At 41.5% G+C, this 18324-nt stretch overlaps 1 protein-coding gene across 12 annotated transcripts in view; it reads left to right on the forward strand.

The window, feature by feature from the left end:
• Positions 1 to 18324, forward strand: part of WDPCP (WD repeat containing planar cell polarity effector) — a 321214-nt gene that overhangs the window by 18433 nt on the left and 284457 nt on the right. For 3 of the 12 annotated variants that reach the window (XM_089326364.1, XM_089326366.1, XM_051842848.3), the window contains one exon: positions 5259 to 5359. The exons of 7 other annotated variants lie outside the window; for them this stretch is intronic. In XM_089326364.1, coding sequence (XP_089182490.1) covers positions 5357 to 5359 — 3 coding nt within the window. In that variant the 5' untranslated portion in view covers positions 5259 to 5356. Of the gene's footprint in view, positions 1 to 5104; positions 5360 to 18324 lie in introns of all 12 variants that reach the window. 2 more of the 12 variants (XM_051842841.3, XM_051842843.3) reach the window with 1 other exon arrangement.

Consider the following 18324-nt stretch of genomic DNA (forward strand, 5'->3'; position numbering starts at 1 on the left):
TATGGGGATCTTGTGTCTTTTTGTATGCTTGTGAGATGCCTAGTGGTTGGGGTCCCTTGGATAACCTCAGGATAGGGGACTGGTTGCCATGGGAACCAACCATGTGATTAGAAGGTGGGAGCTTTGACACACCCCTTAGGTTTCAGAGTTTAAAGGGACTGAAGGTTGAGTTGATTACCAATGGATAATGATGTAATCAATCCAACCTACCTAATAGAGCATCCATTAAAAACACAAAAGGATAGGGTTCAAAGAGCTTCTAGATGGCTGAACATGTGCATATACCTTGGGGGTGGCACAACCAGAGGGCACAGAATCTCCATACTGCTTTCCACATGCCTTCTTTCAGTCTGCCTTTCATTTGGGTTTTCATCTGCATCCTTTGTGATATCCTTTATACTAAATGGGTTAAATGTAAGTGTTTCCTTGAGTTCTGTGAACTGCTGTAGCAAGTTAATTGAACCTGAGCAGAGACTTCTGAGAACTCCAATTTATAGCTAGTTTTACAGAAGTCTAAGTCATAACCTGGGACTTGTGATTGGTGTGAAAAGTGGTTGAGGGACCAAGCCCTTAACCTACGAGTTCTAATGCTATCTTTAGATGGTATCAGAAGTTCATTAAATTGCAATGACACCCTAGTTGGTATACACTGGAGGATTGATTTTGTTTGTGTGAATTAACCCCCACACATCTGGTATTGCAATATTGCAAGTATGTTGGAGTTGGGGATATAGCACAGCAGGATAAGCTGCTGCTTTTGACTCTGGCATTCTGTATGAGCACTGTTGTGATTCCTAGCTGTTCCACTTCCTATTCACCTTCCTGCTAATGTAATTGGGAAAGCAGCGTAAGATTGCCTGAGTGCTTGGGCCCCTGCCACTCAAGTGGGGAACCTGAATGGAATTCCAGGCTCCTGGCTTTGTCCTGGCCAGCCTTGCCTTTGTGGCCTTTCAGGAACTGAACCAGTAGATGGAAGATATTGCTGTCTCTCCCTGACTCCCACCCTGTCTCTCCCTCCCTCTCTCTGTCTTTGAAATAAATAAATTAACTAATTGAAAGTGTTAAGTGGTGAATGAGAGTAGGAAAAACACTTTGGTTTGTCCTCTATACTATGTCTAATTGAAAGATAAAATTACTTAGTTATGTGCCGCTATAGAGAAAATAAATTCTTGATGTCCAATTAACAAATTGTATTCCTCATTGTAATATACAAGTAACTAAGTGATGAGTTAAAATGTAGGAGTCAATCTAGCATTTATAGTTTTTTTTTTTAATTTTTAATGTGTTAGAAATGATTACTCATTAGTTTTTTATATTTAATTTTCATTTTATTTAAAAGGCTGAGAGACAGAGAGAGATCTCCCATCTGCTAATTTACTCTCCAAATGCCCCCAGTAGCTAGGGCTGGGCCAGGTTGATGTCAGGAGCCTAGAACTCTGTCTGGTCTCCCATGTGGGTGACAGGATCCAAATAGTTGAGGTATCATCTGTTGCCTGTCAACATGAATTAGGGATACTGGGTTGGAAGTGGATCGATCATCTGTGACTCCAACCAGGCACTGTAATAATATAGGATGCAGGTTTCCTAGGTAGCGTTTTTTTTTTTTTGACAGGCAGAGTTAAACAGTGAGAGAGAGAGAGACAGAAAGAAAGGTCTTCCTTCTGTTGGTTCACTCCCCAAATGGCTGCTATGGCCGGCGCGCTGCGCTGATCCGAAGCCAGGAGCCAGGTGCCTCCTCCTGGTCTCTAATGCGGGTGCAGGGCCCAAGGACCTGGCCCATCCTCCACTGCCTTCCCAGGCCACAGCAGACGGCTGGACTGAAAGAGGAGCAACCGGGACAGAATCCGATCCGACGTCCCAACCAGGACTAGCACCCTGGGGTGCCGGCGCCGCAGGCAGAGGATTAGCCAAGTGAGCCGCGGCGCGGGCCATCCTAGGTGGCATCTTAATCATTCTACCAACTGCCCTCATCAGTTACTCATTTAAATACTTGGGTAGTTTTCATTTTTTATGCTGTCTGTATATACATATACACATAAGCGTGTATGCTTGTGCTGAATGTAGTGTACTCTGTACATAGTTATATAAATATGTACTGTTCAGTATGTAAGTTTTATAGCATATATAGTATAGTACAGTATGTATGCTATATACTACACAGTGTATAGTGTGCATATATAAAAGGGAGGAAGGGGGAGAGGGAAGAAGAGAGAAAGTTTGCAGCAGAGAACAACACACTTTTAGGCTATTTATATTACATAATACAGAGGAATTAATCAAATCCCATATCTTTTTAGTGATAGCATTTGTCTTCTAGGCAACATTCCTTTGCCATATTTTTCAAGGTTGTAGTATAGAATTATTGGTAGCCACTCTATACTTATATTTTTTAAAGATTTTTTTAAAAAATTTGTTTTATTTATTTGAAAAGCAAAGTTTCAGAGAAAGAAGTAGAGACAGCGACAGAGACAGAGAGGTCTTCCATCCACTGGTTCATTCCCCAAATGGCCACAATGACTAGGGCTAGGCCAGACACAAGCCAGGAGCCATGAGCCTCCTCCAGGTCTCCCACCTGGGCTATCCTCTGCTGCCTTCCCAGGCACATCAGCAGGTAGCTGGATTGGAAGTGGAGCAGCCAGGACTCGAACCAGTACCCATATGGGATGCTGGTGCCACAGGCTGGAGCTTTAACCCACTGTGCCACAGTGCCAGCACCTTAGCTTTCTATTTTAACCTTTACTATTTAGACTGTTTTTAAAGGATACATTTTAAAAGGGAGTATGATTGTGATTCTAAGTTTGAAATGAACATGTCTATGACTTTATTTTGCTCATTAATTCGTGATATTATGGTATTGCTGTTTAAATTACTGCGTATTTATAGCCAAATAAGAAATGCTGAAACTAGTGTGAAAGTAGCAAAACTGATGACTATCCATTGGACAATAGTCAGTTACATTCCATAGGACACAATTTGTGTTTCTCTGTATAAGAATCATTTGTATTACTCTGAATTTTCTATAAGTTATCTCTCGACAGTTTATAAAATAGCCTAGTCAGTGATAGATAAATGGACAAGCCAGCCAAGATACCTGTTAGATTTTAGTCTTTCACAGTCTTTCTTTTTCAAAAGTGATATTTGTGGTACTTTATGTTACCTTGATTTTAATAGCTGCTGGAGAGAATTGTTCTTATGTCTACCCAAGTATTTTAATTTAGTGATGTAAATTTTATGAGGGAAAGCACTTCAGATACATGAATTTGCAAGTGAATAATGTGATGTTATAAATACAAATGTTAATAGGTTAAAACTTGTGTCCTGATTGAGGAAGTAGAAGAAAATAGAGTTTTTCTGTAAATCTAATCTTATTTTAATTGTATGGGAAGAGCCAATATATTTGAAGGAGCCTGGCAATGAATATTATTCAAAAGTAAGTATCCTCCTCTTCTTACTGAAATAATTCCTCCTTGGCTTATTTGTTTTATAAATGACAGCTTTGTTATATCTGATTTTAAGTTGAATATACTTTTAATTCCAAAATAATTAGAAGCCCTGAACCAAGAAAGATACAAGCATGAGATGTTATTTTTGCAAAATTCTCATATTGTGCTATTTGTCCTGATTTTTGATCTCTTGCCAATAACTTTTATATATAACCATTTTTTTTTTTGACAGGCAGAGTGGACAGTGAGAGAGAGAGACAGACAAAGGTCTTCCTTTTGCCGTTGGTTCACCCTCCAATGGTTGCTGCAGCCGGCGCACCGCGCTGATCCGATGGCAGGAGCCAGGTACTTATCCTGGTCTCCCATGGGGTGCAGGGCCCAAGTACTTGGGCCATCCGCCATCCTCTACTGCACTCCCTGGCCACAGCAGAGAGCTGGCCTGGAAGAGGGGCAACCTGACAGAATCCGGCGCCCTGACCAGGACTAGAACCTGGTATGCCAGCGCCACAAGGCGGAGGATTAGCCTAGTGAGCCATGGCACCGGCTATATAACCGTTTTATAAATGGTAATAGCACATTAGAATTAACTTACAGCTGCATACCCTTCTTTTTTTAAAGATTTTATTTATTTATTTAAGAGGTAGAGTTACCGACAGTAAGAGGGAGAGACAGAGAGGAAGGTCTTCGTTCCGTTGGTTCAATCCCCAAATGGCTGCAATGGCCAGAGCTGCACTGATTGAAAGCCAGGAACCAGGTGCTTTTTCCTGGTCTCCCATGTAGCTACAGGGACCCAAGTGCTTGGACCATCTTCTACTGCTTTCCTAGGGGACAGCAGAGAGCTAGATTGGAAGAGGAGCAGCCGGGACTAGAACTGGTGCCCATATGGGATGCTGACACTGCAGGCGGAGTATTAACCTACTGCGCCAAGGCACTGGCCTTGCATACCCTTCTTATTTGTGGGGAATACCAAATATGATGAGGTAGCCTCCACTTGTCTACTCTTTGTGGTTATATTGTGAGCCAGTCAAATAGTCCTGCCTTAAGGTAGGATTGTTCAATGTTAGATTATCTAGGTTAGACAAAGTAGAGTCCAGAAATATAGGAGTGGGAAGTGAGGGTGAGTATAAACTGGGATCCTAGGGATTTGGAACCTGAGTAAATGGCCTGGGACTTTTCCCATGCCAAGCCTCTTTTGGTTTCTTCTAGAGTCTGGTTCTCTAGGCTCTCATTGACTCTATGATTTACCTGATTTTTCCTTGCAATAAATTTTTTTTTCTGCTAATGCTAACTGGAGATGATTTCAGTGCTTATTAAACAAACAAGCAAACAAACAAAAAACAGTCAAGAAGCCACCAAGTACATGATTGCATTTCCAGGTGGATTAAGTTTACATAGAAAGAGGTAAAGTCCACATATTATATATAGGAAAAATAGAAACAATGCGGAAATAATTTATGTTATAGAATTATAACCTAATAGACAATTAGTGGAATAATATTGATAACTGTGAACATAACATTTTGAAGTATTGTAATACATCTTTTGCCGTATGGTCACATGTCCAAGAATAATATGTGAATATTTGAAACTTCCTGGCATCTTAAAATATGAACCATTCTAGTAACGATGGAGTAGCTCATATTGAACTAATCCTTCTGCAGAAGGCCATTATAAATTCTGGACAAAATGCAAAAAACCTACAATGCTCTGAAGGCACTGGAGAATGACCACCAGCAGGCACAAATTGAAGGGGGAATCAATACTTGGAAAGAGAATAACACTGCATAAATGAAAATGAGATTTTGTTGCCAGCAGACCTACATTACAAAAAATACTGAAGAGAGTTCTTCAGGCTGAAAGGACATGATACCAGATGGAAACTTGGATCTTTGGAAGAATGAAGAGCACCAGAAATGGTAATATGTGGGAAATACATTTGTTTCTCCCACTTTCTTTAAAATGTATATTATTATTTAAAGTACAAATTATAGCATTGTATTTTGAGGTTTGTAGTATATGTAAATATTAATACAATGATTATAGCAAAAACTTGAGGCAGTACATTTCAAGATTCCATATTTTTTACATGAAGTGTAATCTTGACTGCTAGCTGGTTGAGAAGATACAGGTATTTGTTATCCCTGGAACAGCCACAAAAAACAATGCAAAGAAGTACTGCCAAAATAAGAGTTTAGAGGCCCTCATTGTGGTGTAGCAGGTGAAGCTGCTGCTTGCAGTGTAAGGCATTCCATATCAGAGTGCTGGGTCAAGTCCTGCTGCTTTGCCTTTGATCCAGCTTCCTGGTAAAGTGCATTGGAAGGCACTGGAAGATGGCCCAAGTACTTGGGCCCCTGCCACCCATGTGGGAGACCTAGATGGAGTTCCTGGCTCCTGGCTTCAGGCTGGCCCAGCCTTGGCTATTGCAGCCATTTATGAAGTGAACCAGCAAATGGAAGATCTGTCTCTCTCCCTGTCTCTCCTTCGCTCTCTTTCATCCTGCTTTACAAATCAGTGAATCTTCAAACAAAATCCCAAAATATGAGCTTAACAGTTTTCAATATGCTGGTATACAGCTGAATCCACATTTTAGAGAAGAGTCACAAATTTATGTGATTAGATATTCAAGTATAAGATTATTGTACCAATAGCCTATAAACATACTGAAATAATGTAGAAACTCCTAGGTAAATAATAATTACAATATCTAATCTGCATGTGTACAATGTGTAAAATATTGTGTTGAGTTCTTTACATGCATTAATACAAGTGTTCATTATTACATCCTCATAGGGTGGTTGCTGTTACTATTTGCATTATACTCTTGAAGAAAGCAAGGCATGGTAATGTTAAATAATTTACCAAAGTTTTCATAAGTGTAAGTGGCAGAGCCAGGATTTGAACTCAGGTTGCCTGATTTCAAGATTGTGGAACTAGGCCGGCGCCGCGGCTCAATAGGCTAATCCTCCGCCTGTGGCGCCGGCACACCGGGTTCTAGTCCCAGTCGGGGCGCCGGTTCTGTCCTGGTTGCTCCTCTTCCAGTCCAGCTGTCTGCTGTGGCCCGGGAAGGCAGTGGAGGAGGGCCCAGGTCCTTGGGCCCTGTACCCGCATGGGAGACCAGGAGGAAGCACCTGGCTCCTGGCTTCGAATCACTGCAATGCACCAGCCTCAGCGGCCATTGGGGGGTGAGCCAACGGCAAAGGAAGACCTTTCTCTCTGTCTCCTTCTCTCATTGTCCACTCTGCCTGTCAAAAGAAAAAAAGAAAAACATATAAAAAAAAAAAAGAAAAGAAAAATAAGAGCTTATAGCCTGGACTAGGAAACTTAAGGGAAAAATTGGTGAAGTGAAAGCTAAGAGGAAGAGAGAAAAATCAGGCTTTTGTTTGGTGGGAAGAGCAAAAATATTTATTGATTTTTTTTTTAAGATTTATTTTACTTGAAAGAGTTACACAGTGAGAGAAGGAGGGAGAGAGGGAGAGAGAAAGAGAGAGGTCTTCCATCCGCTGGTTTACTCCCCAATTGGCTGCAACGGCTGGAGCTGCATTGATCCGGAGCCAGGAGCCTCCCCTAGGTCTCCCACATGGGTGCGGGACCTGGGCCATCTTCTACTGCTTTCCCAGGCCATAGCAGAGAGCTGGATCGGAAGCGGAGCAGCTGGGACTCGAACCCATATGGGATTTTGGCACTGTAGGCAGTGGCTTCACCTGCTATGCCACAGTGCTGGCCTATTATTGGGTTCTTAAAAATTCTCCACATATAAGACCTCTTCCATTTCTATGTGAGAATAACCAATATAGTTATATTCTTAATCTTGTTTTGAAGATAAAAATTGCATTTTATTGTAATGGGTAAAACTGATAAAAGTAACATTATTTACACTTTTTTTAAATTTCACATTTATAATGTTTGTATTTGTCCAGTGCGAGTAACCATGTTTTGATAAAAGCAAAATTTGAAAATGAGAGTTGTAGAAGACTGGGGCTAGCGCTGTGGTACAGCAGGTTAACGCCCTGGCCTGAAGCCCTGGCATCCCACATGGGTGCTGGTTTGAGACCTGGCTGCTCCTCTTCAGATCCAACTCTCTGCTATGGACTGGGAAAGTAGTGGAAGATGGCCCAAGACCTTGGGCCCCTGCACCCACGTGGGAGACCAGGAGGAGGCTCCTGGCTCCTGGCTTCTGGCTTCAGATTGGCGCAGCTCCGGCCATTGCTGCTGATTGGGGAGTGAACCATCAGATGGAAGACTTCTCTCTCACTCTGCCTCACCTCTCTCTGTGTAACTCTTTCAAATAAATAAATAAATATTTTTAAAAAAAGTTTTAGAAGACAGTTCTGATTTTAGTCTTAGTATTCGGTTATTTCTGTAGTTTGTTTCAGTTAGTAATTTTTTAAAAAGATTTATTTGAGAGTAGAGTTATAGACAGTGAGAGGGAGAGAAAGAGAGAAAGGTCTTCGTTTCATTGGTTCACTCCCCAAATGGCCTCAACGACCTGAGCTGCACCGATCTGAAGGCAGGAGCCAGGAGCTTCTCCCTGGTCTCCCATGGGAGTGCAGGGGCCCAAGCACTTGGGCTATCTTCTACTGCTCTCTGAGGCCACAGCAGAGAGCTGGATTGGAAGAGCAGCAGCTGGGTCTTGAACCGGTGCCCATATGGGGTGCCAGCGCCGCCAGTGGAGGATTAGCCTATTGCGCCACGGTGCTATCCCCGTTAGTAATTTTTAAAAAACATTTATTTGTTTGAAAGGCCGAGTGATGGAGTGGGACACAGAGAGAGAGAAAGACTGCAATATCTTCCATATGCTAGTTTGCTCCCCAAATGGCCACACAGCAATGGCCAGAGCTGGACCAGGGCAAAGCCAGGAGCCAGGAATTCCATCCTGCTGCCCTACGTGGGTGGCAGGCACACAAGTACTTTTGCCTTCCAAGCACATTAGCACGAAGCTGGATTGGAAGCAGTGTAGCTCGGACTGGAACTGACACACAAATATGGAGTACTTGTCGCTCCCCGTCTTCGTGGAGGAACGACACTAAACCCTGCCTAGGCTTCATATCCGAGTCACGGCACCAGTATGTCGCTCCCCCTCTTCGTGGAGGAACGACACAGGACCCTGCACTGTTCTTTTGTCTGCTCGGCCCTCCCCGGGTTTGCTGCTGGTTCTTCCCCCGGTTGGCTACCGTCCCTTCCACCTCCGTGGAAGGGCGGTTCCCCCTAGCCACTTTCCCCACTTCTGCAGGGGAGCGGCACACCGCCGGCCAGCTCTCTCGGGGGCTGCACAGGTGTTCCTTCAGATAGATGTTCCCCTTAGATGTTCCTGGTGCATGTTGTCTCTCTCCTCCTTTATAGTCCTCTTCCACTAATCCCAACTCTGCTACCCACATGCCGAGCGCGCCGCTCTCCTCCAATCAGGAGCGGCTCCTGCAGCTTGTCAAGTTGGTGAGAGGCAGCTGGGTAGAAGCTGTTCGCTCCTCTCCCAGCGCCACATTGTGGGAGAGCAGATGCATAGAATAAGTCTTAATTCCAGTAACAGTATAGTCCGAGTTGCTCCCCACAGTACTAAAATCACAAGTGGTGACTTAATCCCTGCACCACAATGCTGTCCCCTCAGATATTCAGTATTGATGTAAGTGGTAAAAATGGAAGAGCAGAAAGTCAGTCATTCAGCCAAATCTCCACTCCTTTTCTTGAGCTATCTTTCATAGTTATGGATTCTCAGGGTTCAAGGCATAAGAGTCTGAGAGGTCTTTTTAAAACTGCTCCTTAGGGATACTACCTCTACTGTAGGTAAGTAGTGCTGAGAAACTTGTAACTAAACTGAAATATGTTAGCTCCATCTTTCAGTATAGCATATACCTTAGAGTTGGGGAGTTTGGAACAGTAGTCATGTATATATTATTATTATTTAAAGATTTATTTTATTTATTTGAAAGAGTGACAGAAGGGGTAGGGAAGGGAGAGAGATTATTTGATCTCACATATGCTAGGTTCACTTCCCAAAGGTCTGCAGCAACCAGACTGGGCCAGGCTGAAGCCAGGAGCTTGAAGTTCTACTTGGGTCTCCCATATGAGTGACAGGCACCTGGGGTCATCATCTGCTGCCTTCCAGGCATGTTAGCAGGAAGCTGGATTGGAAGTGGAGCAGCTGGGACTCAAAACAGCACTCCAGTATAAGAAGTGGGTGTTCTAAGTGGGAGTCCAACCCACTGTGCCACTATGGCGGCCTCAGTATATAGTGTCACTGATATTCTGATGCACTCATTCCTTCCCCATGTTAGGTAGCAAATGTTTATGATCAGGAAATTGAATTTAGGATCCTAGCACCAAAGATACAGAAAAAAGAAAGCCAAGTGTTCCAATACTAGATGTGTAGGATTATAATTTTGAGACTCTCCCAAATGTCTTCATATGTCTTCTGACATATGACATTATTTCTTTGGGCTTTTCCCATTCATCTGGATCTTGATTTACTGTTTACATTGGTGACATAGTCTAGCTTTAGCTAGATGTATGTGAAATAACACATAACATACATCAGGTGTAAAGGAAAAAGAAAATTAACACAAGTGTACATGATCTTTGTTCCTTATTTCTTTTTTTTTTTCAAATCCCTCTTTTACTTTTTTTTTTTTTTTTTTTTTTTGACAGGCAGAGAGTGGATAGTGAGAGAGACAGAGAGAAAGGTCTTCCTTTGCCGTTGGTTCACCCTCCAATGGCCGCCACAGCTGGCGCACTGCGGCCGGTGCACCGCGCTGATCCAATGGCAGGAGCCAGGTACTTGTCCTGGTCTCCCATGGGGTGCAGGGCCCAAGTACTTGGGCCATCCTCCACTGCACTCCCTGGCCACAGCAGAGAGCTGTCCTGGAAGAGGGGCAACCGGGACAGACTCCGGCGCCCCGACCGGGACTAGAACCTGGTATGCCGGCGCCACAAGGCGGAGGATTAGCCTAGTGAGCCGCGGCGCTGGCCTGTTCCTTATTTCTAGCACAAAGCTCCTAGGATGACCCAAGGAATCTGGGGAGTGATATCAGTATCTTTTTTATGCTAATGAGGTAGGTAGTGGCTGGGAAGACCATAGATTTCAGGATGGGGGCTGGTCCAGAAAGGCAAAGGGAGGGTTACATGATTGCTTGACTGGCCAGTGATTTAGTCAGTGGTGTCCACTAATGAAATTCTGATAAATCACTAAGCAAGGGGGTTGAGAGAGCTTTCAGGTTTTTGAGCTTTTGAGGACTAGGCAGGTGATACATCAGTGGGGGACATGGAAACTTTACTCCCTTGCTCCTCCATCATCCTGTCTTGCCCTGTACATCCCTTACAGGTGTCTGAACTTGGGTTGTATCCTTTATGATAAACCTGTAACAATAAGTGAAGTTCTTCCTGAGTTCTGGGCACCATCCTAGCAAATTACTGAATCTGAGGAGGGAGTTGTGGGAATCCCTGAAATTATGGCCAGCCGGTCAGAAGTACCAGTGACAACTCTACACTTGAGACCAGCATCTGAAGTGAGCATAGTCCTGTGAGACTGAGCTTTTAAAAGCTGTAGAGGCTGGGGCTGGCAGCAGTGGGTTAAGCTGCAGCCTACAATGCCAGCATCTCATATGGGCACTGGTTCAAGTCTGACTGCTGCACTTCCAATCCAGCTCCCTGCTAATGTGGCTGAGAAAGCAACAGAAATGGCCCAAGTACTTGGGCTTCTGCCATCCGAATGGGAGACCTGGATGAAACTTCTGGCTTCAGCCTAACTCTGCCCCAGCCAGCGTGGCCATTTAGGGAGTGAACTAGTGGATGGAAGATCTGTCTGTCTGTTTCTCCCTTTCTTACAAGTATAAAAATCTTAAACAAACAAACAAACAAAAAAACGAATACCAGTAGAGGCAGATGCTGACTCTTTGTAGTGGCAAGATAGAATTGGGCAACAGGTTACCCAGTTCGTGTCCGGAGTGTTGAATTGCTTGGTGTGGAATGTCCCCCACCCCAATACATTTAGTATGAGAAATGTTCTGAGTAAAAACAGTCCAGAGTGGTACATGCAAGGCCTTGCATAAATCAAGTAAAGGGAACAGAATGGAAATTTGCAGTAGATTTGAGGTTGGGGAGGGGGAAGGATCCATTTTAAATCTTAAAAAATCTGCCTTACGACACAGAGAAGGTACTAGATATAGATGAGTTAAGCATGTAATAGATTGTTGTGGTGGTGGCAGATGATGGTGGCAGTGGAGGTGGACAGAATTAGAAATGTTCAGGGCAGGAGTAGGGAACCTATGGTCCACATGGTATATAAGGCCTGTGAAATCATTTGATCTGGTTCTGCCAAGGCAACTGCAGGTGGACCTGAAATTCAGTAAATCTGTAGTAGGCTAATTTCTCCGTTGATTGTGTTGCCTGAGAATGATGTTATAAATATCAAAATGCCCCTTGGCAGAAAAAAGGTTCCCCACCTCTGGTTTAAGGTATAGAAGACAGAATTGGATGATAGCTGTGTATATACCTGCAGGTGGTTAAGGGTGATGGAATTTTGGCTTATCAGCCTTCTTTGCCAACTTTTAAGTTGTTTGCAGTTGTTTATTCAACAAGCCCAGGTTTATAACTTTTCTCTAGTTGTGTAACCTGTTATGAATTTAATATTTTTTAAATAGATACTTAACTAATATAGGATTTTAGGCAATAGATGTTGAATTCTTGCTTTTTATATTAACTGGCTATATTATAATTAACATTAAATTTTTGAGAATTTACAGCAAACAAGGCACTGCTCAGATACAATGAGTGAATAATTCACAAATGAATTGCATTTAGGCACAGTGCTAAACCACTGACTTTCTGTTTTCCTAAGTGGCTCCTTGATATTTTACTATGAATGTTTAATCTCCAAATGGCTGTAGCATCCAGATCTAGACCAGGCAGAAACCAAGAATTCCATCCTGATCTCCCACCTGGGTGGCAGTACTTTGGCCACCTGCTGCTACCTTCCCAGGCACATTAGCAGGAGGCTGGATTGGAAATGGAGTAGCTGGGATTTGAACTGTCACTCCCTTACAGGAGGCCGGCATTGCAAGCAGCAACTTAACCTGCCACACCACAATCTCTCTGCCCCCTGTTCCTCATCCCTGTGTATTTTCAAGGTTTATATTCCAGCCTTTTTATTGGTTTTGACTAATGGTTATCTGTACATTTATTCTAACTCTTACTGAGACTGATTGTATTTTAGGTCATGGATTCACAATGGGAAGTTAATATATTTCTGCCTATTATAAAAAAACACAATAATAACTTATTTTTCTTTTTCATGTTGTAAGAGTGTCTTGTAAGCCAGATTTTTAAATAAGATTTATTTATGGGGCTGACACTGTGGCGTAGTGGAATAAGCCTCCACCTGGGGTGCTAACATCCCAAATGTGTGCCTGTTCTAGTTTTGGCTTCTCCTCTGTTATGGCCTGGGAAAGCAGTACAAGATGGCCTAAGTGCCTGGGCCCCTGCACCCTCATGGGAATTCTGGACGAAGCTCCTAACTCCTGGCTTTGGATATGCCCAGCTCCGACCTTTGTGGTGTGAACCAGTGGATGGAAGACCTTTGTCTATTTCTCCTCCCTCTGTCTGTAACTCTACCTCGAAAATACATAATTAAAATCTTAAAAAATATTTATTTATTATTTGAAGCACAGAGAGACTTAGAAAAGAGAAAGGAAGATGTTCGGTGTGCTAGTTTACTCCCCAAATGCCCACGACAGCTGGGCCGGGTCAGGAACTCCATTCAAGTCTCCCTGGTGGGTGGCATCATCTGCTGCTTTCTAGGATCATTATCAGAGAGCTGGATCAGAAGCCAAGCACTTGATGTGGGATGCTGGCATTCCAAGAATAGGCTTAACCTGCCTGTACCACAACTCTGATGTGGGATGCTGGCATTCCAAGAATAGGCTTAACCTGCCTGTACCACAACACTTGCCCTGGGTTTGTTTTTAATTCTGATATTCTGAGACTTGAGAATCATTCCATGCTCATCCTTCTCCTGGCTTTCATGCTTTAGGATAAATCATATATCATTTTGTTTTTGTCATTGCAGAACAAGAGTAGTCTTGTCTTTTGTCTCTATATTTACATAATATACTATACTGTATTCATGATTGTTTCAGCTGCCCTTACAGGGCCCTTGACAAGGTCTGGTGTTTCCATTTTTGCTTATTAGCTATTTGATGGTCATTTCAGGCAATCATCTTTGTCATGACAGATAATGCAAGTCAGTTCTTAAAAACAACATTTTTTTTTTTTACTTTGAGTAGTGCTTATGCATTTATAATAGCTTGAAATAAAAGTATATCCAATTTGTATCCATCTAACAGTTGTGTGTTATAGGAAACCTAAAAGATTTTCTGAACTTTCTATTTGCTTTCTTGACCAGACTATTGAAAAAAACTGTGTTGCCCAGTATACTATTGTTTTTAACATAACTTATTTTTTCTCTTCTTTTTTCTAGTGGTAAAAGTTAGATTTGTGGGTTTATAAATTTCAAAATCATTGACTCTCCTATATCTCTGCCTGCTTCAACATTTTATGTCCCAGTGGAATTTTCCTAATCTTTTGGTACTGCAGGTTACACCCCTCCCCAAAGGATTTGTAGGAGTCACAACTATTAATTCCGTTCTTTTAGTATCAGTGTATGCCTTTCATTGAACTTTCAGATTTAGAAATGATCAGTTAAATAATCTTTAATCAGATCTTTGTCATTTTTACTAGATTTTCTACACAAACAATTATATTTCTTATTTCTTTTCCAGATTCTTTGGAATAGAAATCATCTCTCACATTGAAGGGTACAAATTGTTTTGTAGGTTATGGTCTTATGAATTTCACAGCTAGTATTGATTAACTGTAACTACATTTTAATTTTTATGTAAGTTAAAAGTAAAGTCTTGATACAGTTTTAAGCTTTAATAACTTCAGAAGCATAAGTGCTACAGTTTGGAAAAACATTTGAAAATGTAATTACTTAAATATCTTTTATACTTAAATTTTTGGGAATTTTGAATAGCAAAATTTTAACTTTTTTTGTTTGTTTCAGTTCTTTTCATGGAGAGTGGAAAGCATTGAAGAAAGTGTTACCTGTGCTCTCTGGCTAGCTGAATTCAAGTTTACCATGATAATAAGATCCAGAAACATTTAATTAGCAACTGGAGTAAAAATTGAAGGACATTGGACTTAGTTCATGACAAACCTAGATAAGGGAGATGCCAGCAATTGAAGAAACTGACTGAAATTGAGACTGTATTAGCAGAGTCCTAAAAACATGCACTGCACTGTTGCTGAACCGAAAATTCTAAAACCATACATTATAGAATTCTAACAGGAAGCTCCAAAGCATGCTTTAAATGCTCCAAAAATTTTGCCATGCTGAATTAGTCTTCTGTCAAATAATGAAGTAAAAAATTAAAACCTCTAATGATGTTCTTGACAAGTTGACCTTCTCTAATGGAGACTTTTCCACTTCAGTGATAATGTTGTCCATCAAAATTGCTGTGTTGGTGCACAGAAAAGCCAGAGAAGTTTGACAACATGAGAATCCCCAAAAGTTAATGTGTGATGCATCATTAAGGAGTCTTATATTATTGATCCTCCTCTTTTCATTGATATATAGTTCACATGCCACAAAGTTCACCCCTTTTAAATATGTAATTTAGTGAGTTTTAGTATATTCAAAAGTTTGCCACTATCTCCACTATTGAATTTAGAATATTTTCTTTTTTAAATTAATTTATTTATTTGCAAGTTAGTTTCACAGAGAGACAAGGAGAGGCAGAGAGGGAGAGAGAAGTCTTCCATTCGCTGGTTCACTCCCCAGTTGGCCACAATGGCCCAAGCTGTGCTGATCCGAAGCCAGGAGCCAGGAGCTTCTTCCTGGTCTTCCCACACGGGTGCAGGGGCCCAAGGACTTGGGCCATCTTCTACTGCTTTCCCAGGCCATAGCAGAGAGCTGGATTGGAAGTGGAACAGTCGGGACTTGAACCAGTACCCATATGGGATGCCGGCACCGTGGGCAGCGGGCTATGCCACAGCACCGGCCCTAGAACATTTTCATTACCCCCCCAAAAAATCCCATATGTGTTAGCCGTTACTCCCCACTTACCCCTTCATCCAGGCCCTAGTAACTAATTTATGTTTTGTTGCTAGGGATTTGCCCCATTTGCACATTTCACACATATATATGGAATTATGTGGCCTTTTGTATCTGTTGGCCCCTTCTCTTTGAAGAATTTGCAATCAACAAAGAATCTTACTTTGCAGAACTATAGAATTTTTTCATTTTTACACTGCAATGTTTACTTTTATGTAATCCTATTTTCAGCAGCACAGAACACCAGTTAATATGCATTGTGTGTCTATCAGTTTTTGGATGGTACATTTCTCAGACTAGTGGATCAGTAGAGGAGATCATCATCTTTGTCTATGCTGTTTCCATCAGATTTTTTGGTAGGGTTTGTAAAAACTGTTGTATATGCATCAAAACCTTGTTCTTCACATGATCTTTCTAGGATTAGAAATGGAATCCTTTCAGTCATTGAACCAGCTGTATGCCATGTGACTTTATGTATGTATATGTGATGTTTTTCTACATATATTCCAACTCTGGTCCCTGAGAGACTTAGAAACAATGACAGTCTAGTAGCAAGGAGCACAGTAGTGCCCAATCTCTGTTTCTAAGTATCATATTTCTCTGACAGAAATCAGGACTCCTTAGACAAATTGTTAGGCCAGAAAGTAACATAATGTTCAAAGAATGGTAAAATTGTATCTGAAGCCGCAGTAGCAAGCTTGAAGGAATTCCACTAGCCAAATATGGGACATTTTGAATATAAAAATAAAAAATAACATACCTAACTCAGTGAATAATTGAAATCTAGAGTATATACTGATATACTGATATATTTAAATGAATGGAGTTTAACAGAAAGCTCTATCTTATAGTCAAATACCAGCTAATAAGTGTAGAAAAAAATATTGGAATTAAAAGAAATTACCTTTGTCTCTATGTGTCTGTCCATCTCTGTCTCTAACTTTGCCTTTCAGATAAATCTTTTTTTTAGAAAAAGCACTGTTGGTAATCCCTATAGTAATAATTGATTTGGGTAAATCATCAATGGATTCTGTGACTAGTGGATGAGAGTTTGATGAGAAGCATGATATTTGCGTAGCTTTGAAATATCTTAGAGGGGCTGTTGTGGCTCAGTAGGTTAATCTTCCACCTGTGCCAGCATCCCGTATGGGTGCTGTTTCTAATCTAGCCTGCTTCTTTTCTGATCCAGCTCTCTGCTATGGCCTGGGAAAGCAGTAGAAGATGGCTCAGACACTTGGGCACCTGCATGGGTAGACCCAGAGGAGGCTCCTGGTTCCTGGATTTGGATTGGCGCCCCTCTGACTGTTGTGGCCATTTGGAGAGTGAACCAGTGCATGGAAGACCTTTCTCTCTGTCTCTTCCTCCCATTGTCTTTAACTCTCTCTCTCAAATAAATAAATCAAATCTTTTAAAAAAGATATGAGTCAATTTCTGTTCACAATTGAACATAATGATAGGACTAAGAACCAAAGGGATCACATAAACAAGAATAGTGTCTGCAAATACTAGCTGATAGAATCAAAAAGGGAGAGAATGATCCAACATGGGAAGTGAGATACACAGCAGACTCATAGAATGGCAGATGTCCTAAACAGCACTCTGGCCTCAGAATCAGCCCTTAAGGCATGCGGATCTGGCTGAAAAGCCCATGAGAGTTTCTCAGGCATGGAAAGCCAAGACACTCTGGGGCGGGGGGGGGGGAAACTAAATGAAAGATCTCCGCGAGTGAGATTCCAGTGGAAAGAACGGGTCATCAAAGAAGGAGATACCTTTCCCTGAAGGGAGGAGAGAACTTCCACTTTGACCATGGCCTTGTCTAAAAATTATCAGAGTCAGTGAACTCAGGGGGCTTCCATAGCCTTGGCAGCTCATGACAAGAGCCTAGGGTGATTACTGAGGCCATAAACAAGAGTGTCAATTTGTTAAGTCAACAACAGAAGTCACTGTGCACTTACTCCTCATGTAGGATCTTTGTCCTTAGTGTGCTGTACATTGAGATTTAATGCTATAACTAGTACTCAAACAGTATTTTTCACTTTATGTTTCTGTGTGGGAGCAAGCTGTTGAAATCTTTACTTAATGTATGCTAAACATCTTCTGTATATAAAGAGAAACAAAAATGAATCTTGATGTGAATGGAAGGGGAGAGGGAGTGGGAAAGGGGAGGGTTGCGGGTGGGAGGGACGTTATGTGGGGGGAAGCTATTGTCATCCACAATCTGTACTTTGGAAATTTATATTCATTAAATAAAAGTTTAAAAAAAAAACCCGAATTATAGCCCCCCCCCAAAAAAAAATCTGAGAACAAATTGTTTGTTTACTCTTTATTTAAATACAAAATACTTATTAACTGAAGGAAATCATGGCAGATACCATTTTAACAAAATGACGGAGGTTATCAATCCCCAAAATGGGACAAATTGACATTGTATGCCTCCTGATATATAATGAACCTAGAAGATTATAATATCAGCTCTTTGGTATTTTTGCCAGAAGCACGTAAAATCTATATCTGATTCCGAAGAAACATCAGAAAAATCCAAACTAAGGAAACTTCTATAAAGTTACCAGCATTTACACTTCAGAAATATCAAAGTCAAGGAAAGACAAGAAACATTCCAAATTAAAGGAGATCAAACATGCGTAACAACAAAATATAAAACATGATTCCAAATTGGATCCAGAAAAATGGGTAACATTTGAGTTGGGTCTCTGGCTTAAACGGCAAAATTGTGTTGATATTAACTAATTGATTTTGATTGTTATATTTTGATTATGTAGG

Source organism: Oryctolagus cuniculus, chromosome 2 (assembly GCF_051225735.1).
Source record: "Oryctolagus cuniculus isolate XC-2025 breed Fujian yellow rabbit chromosome 2, ASM5122573v1, whole genome shotgun sequence".
In the NCBI taxonomy this organism is placed as follows: Eukaryota; Metazoa; Chordata; class Mammalia; order Lagomorpha; family Leporidae; genus Oryctolagus; species Oryctolagus cuniculus.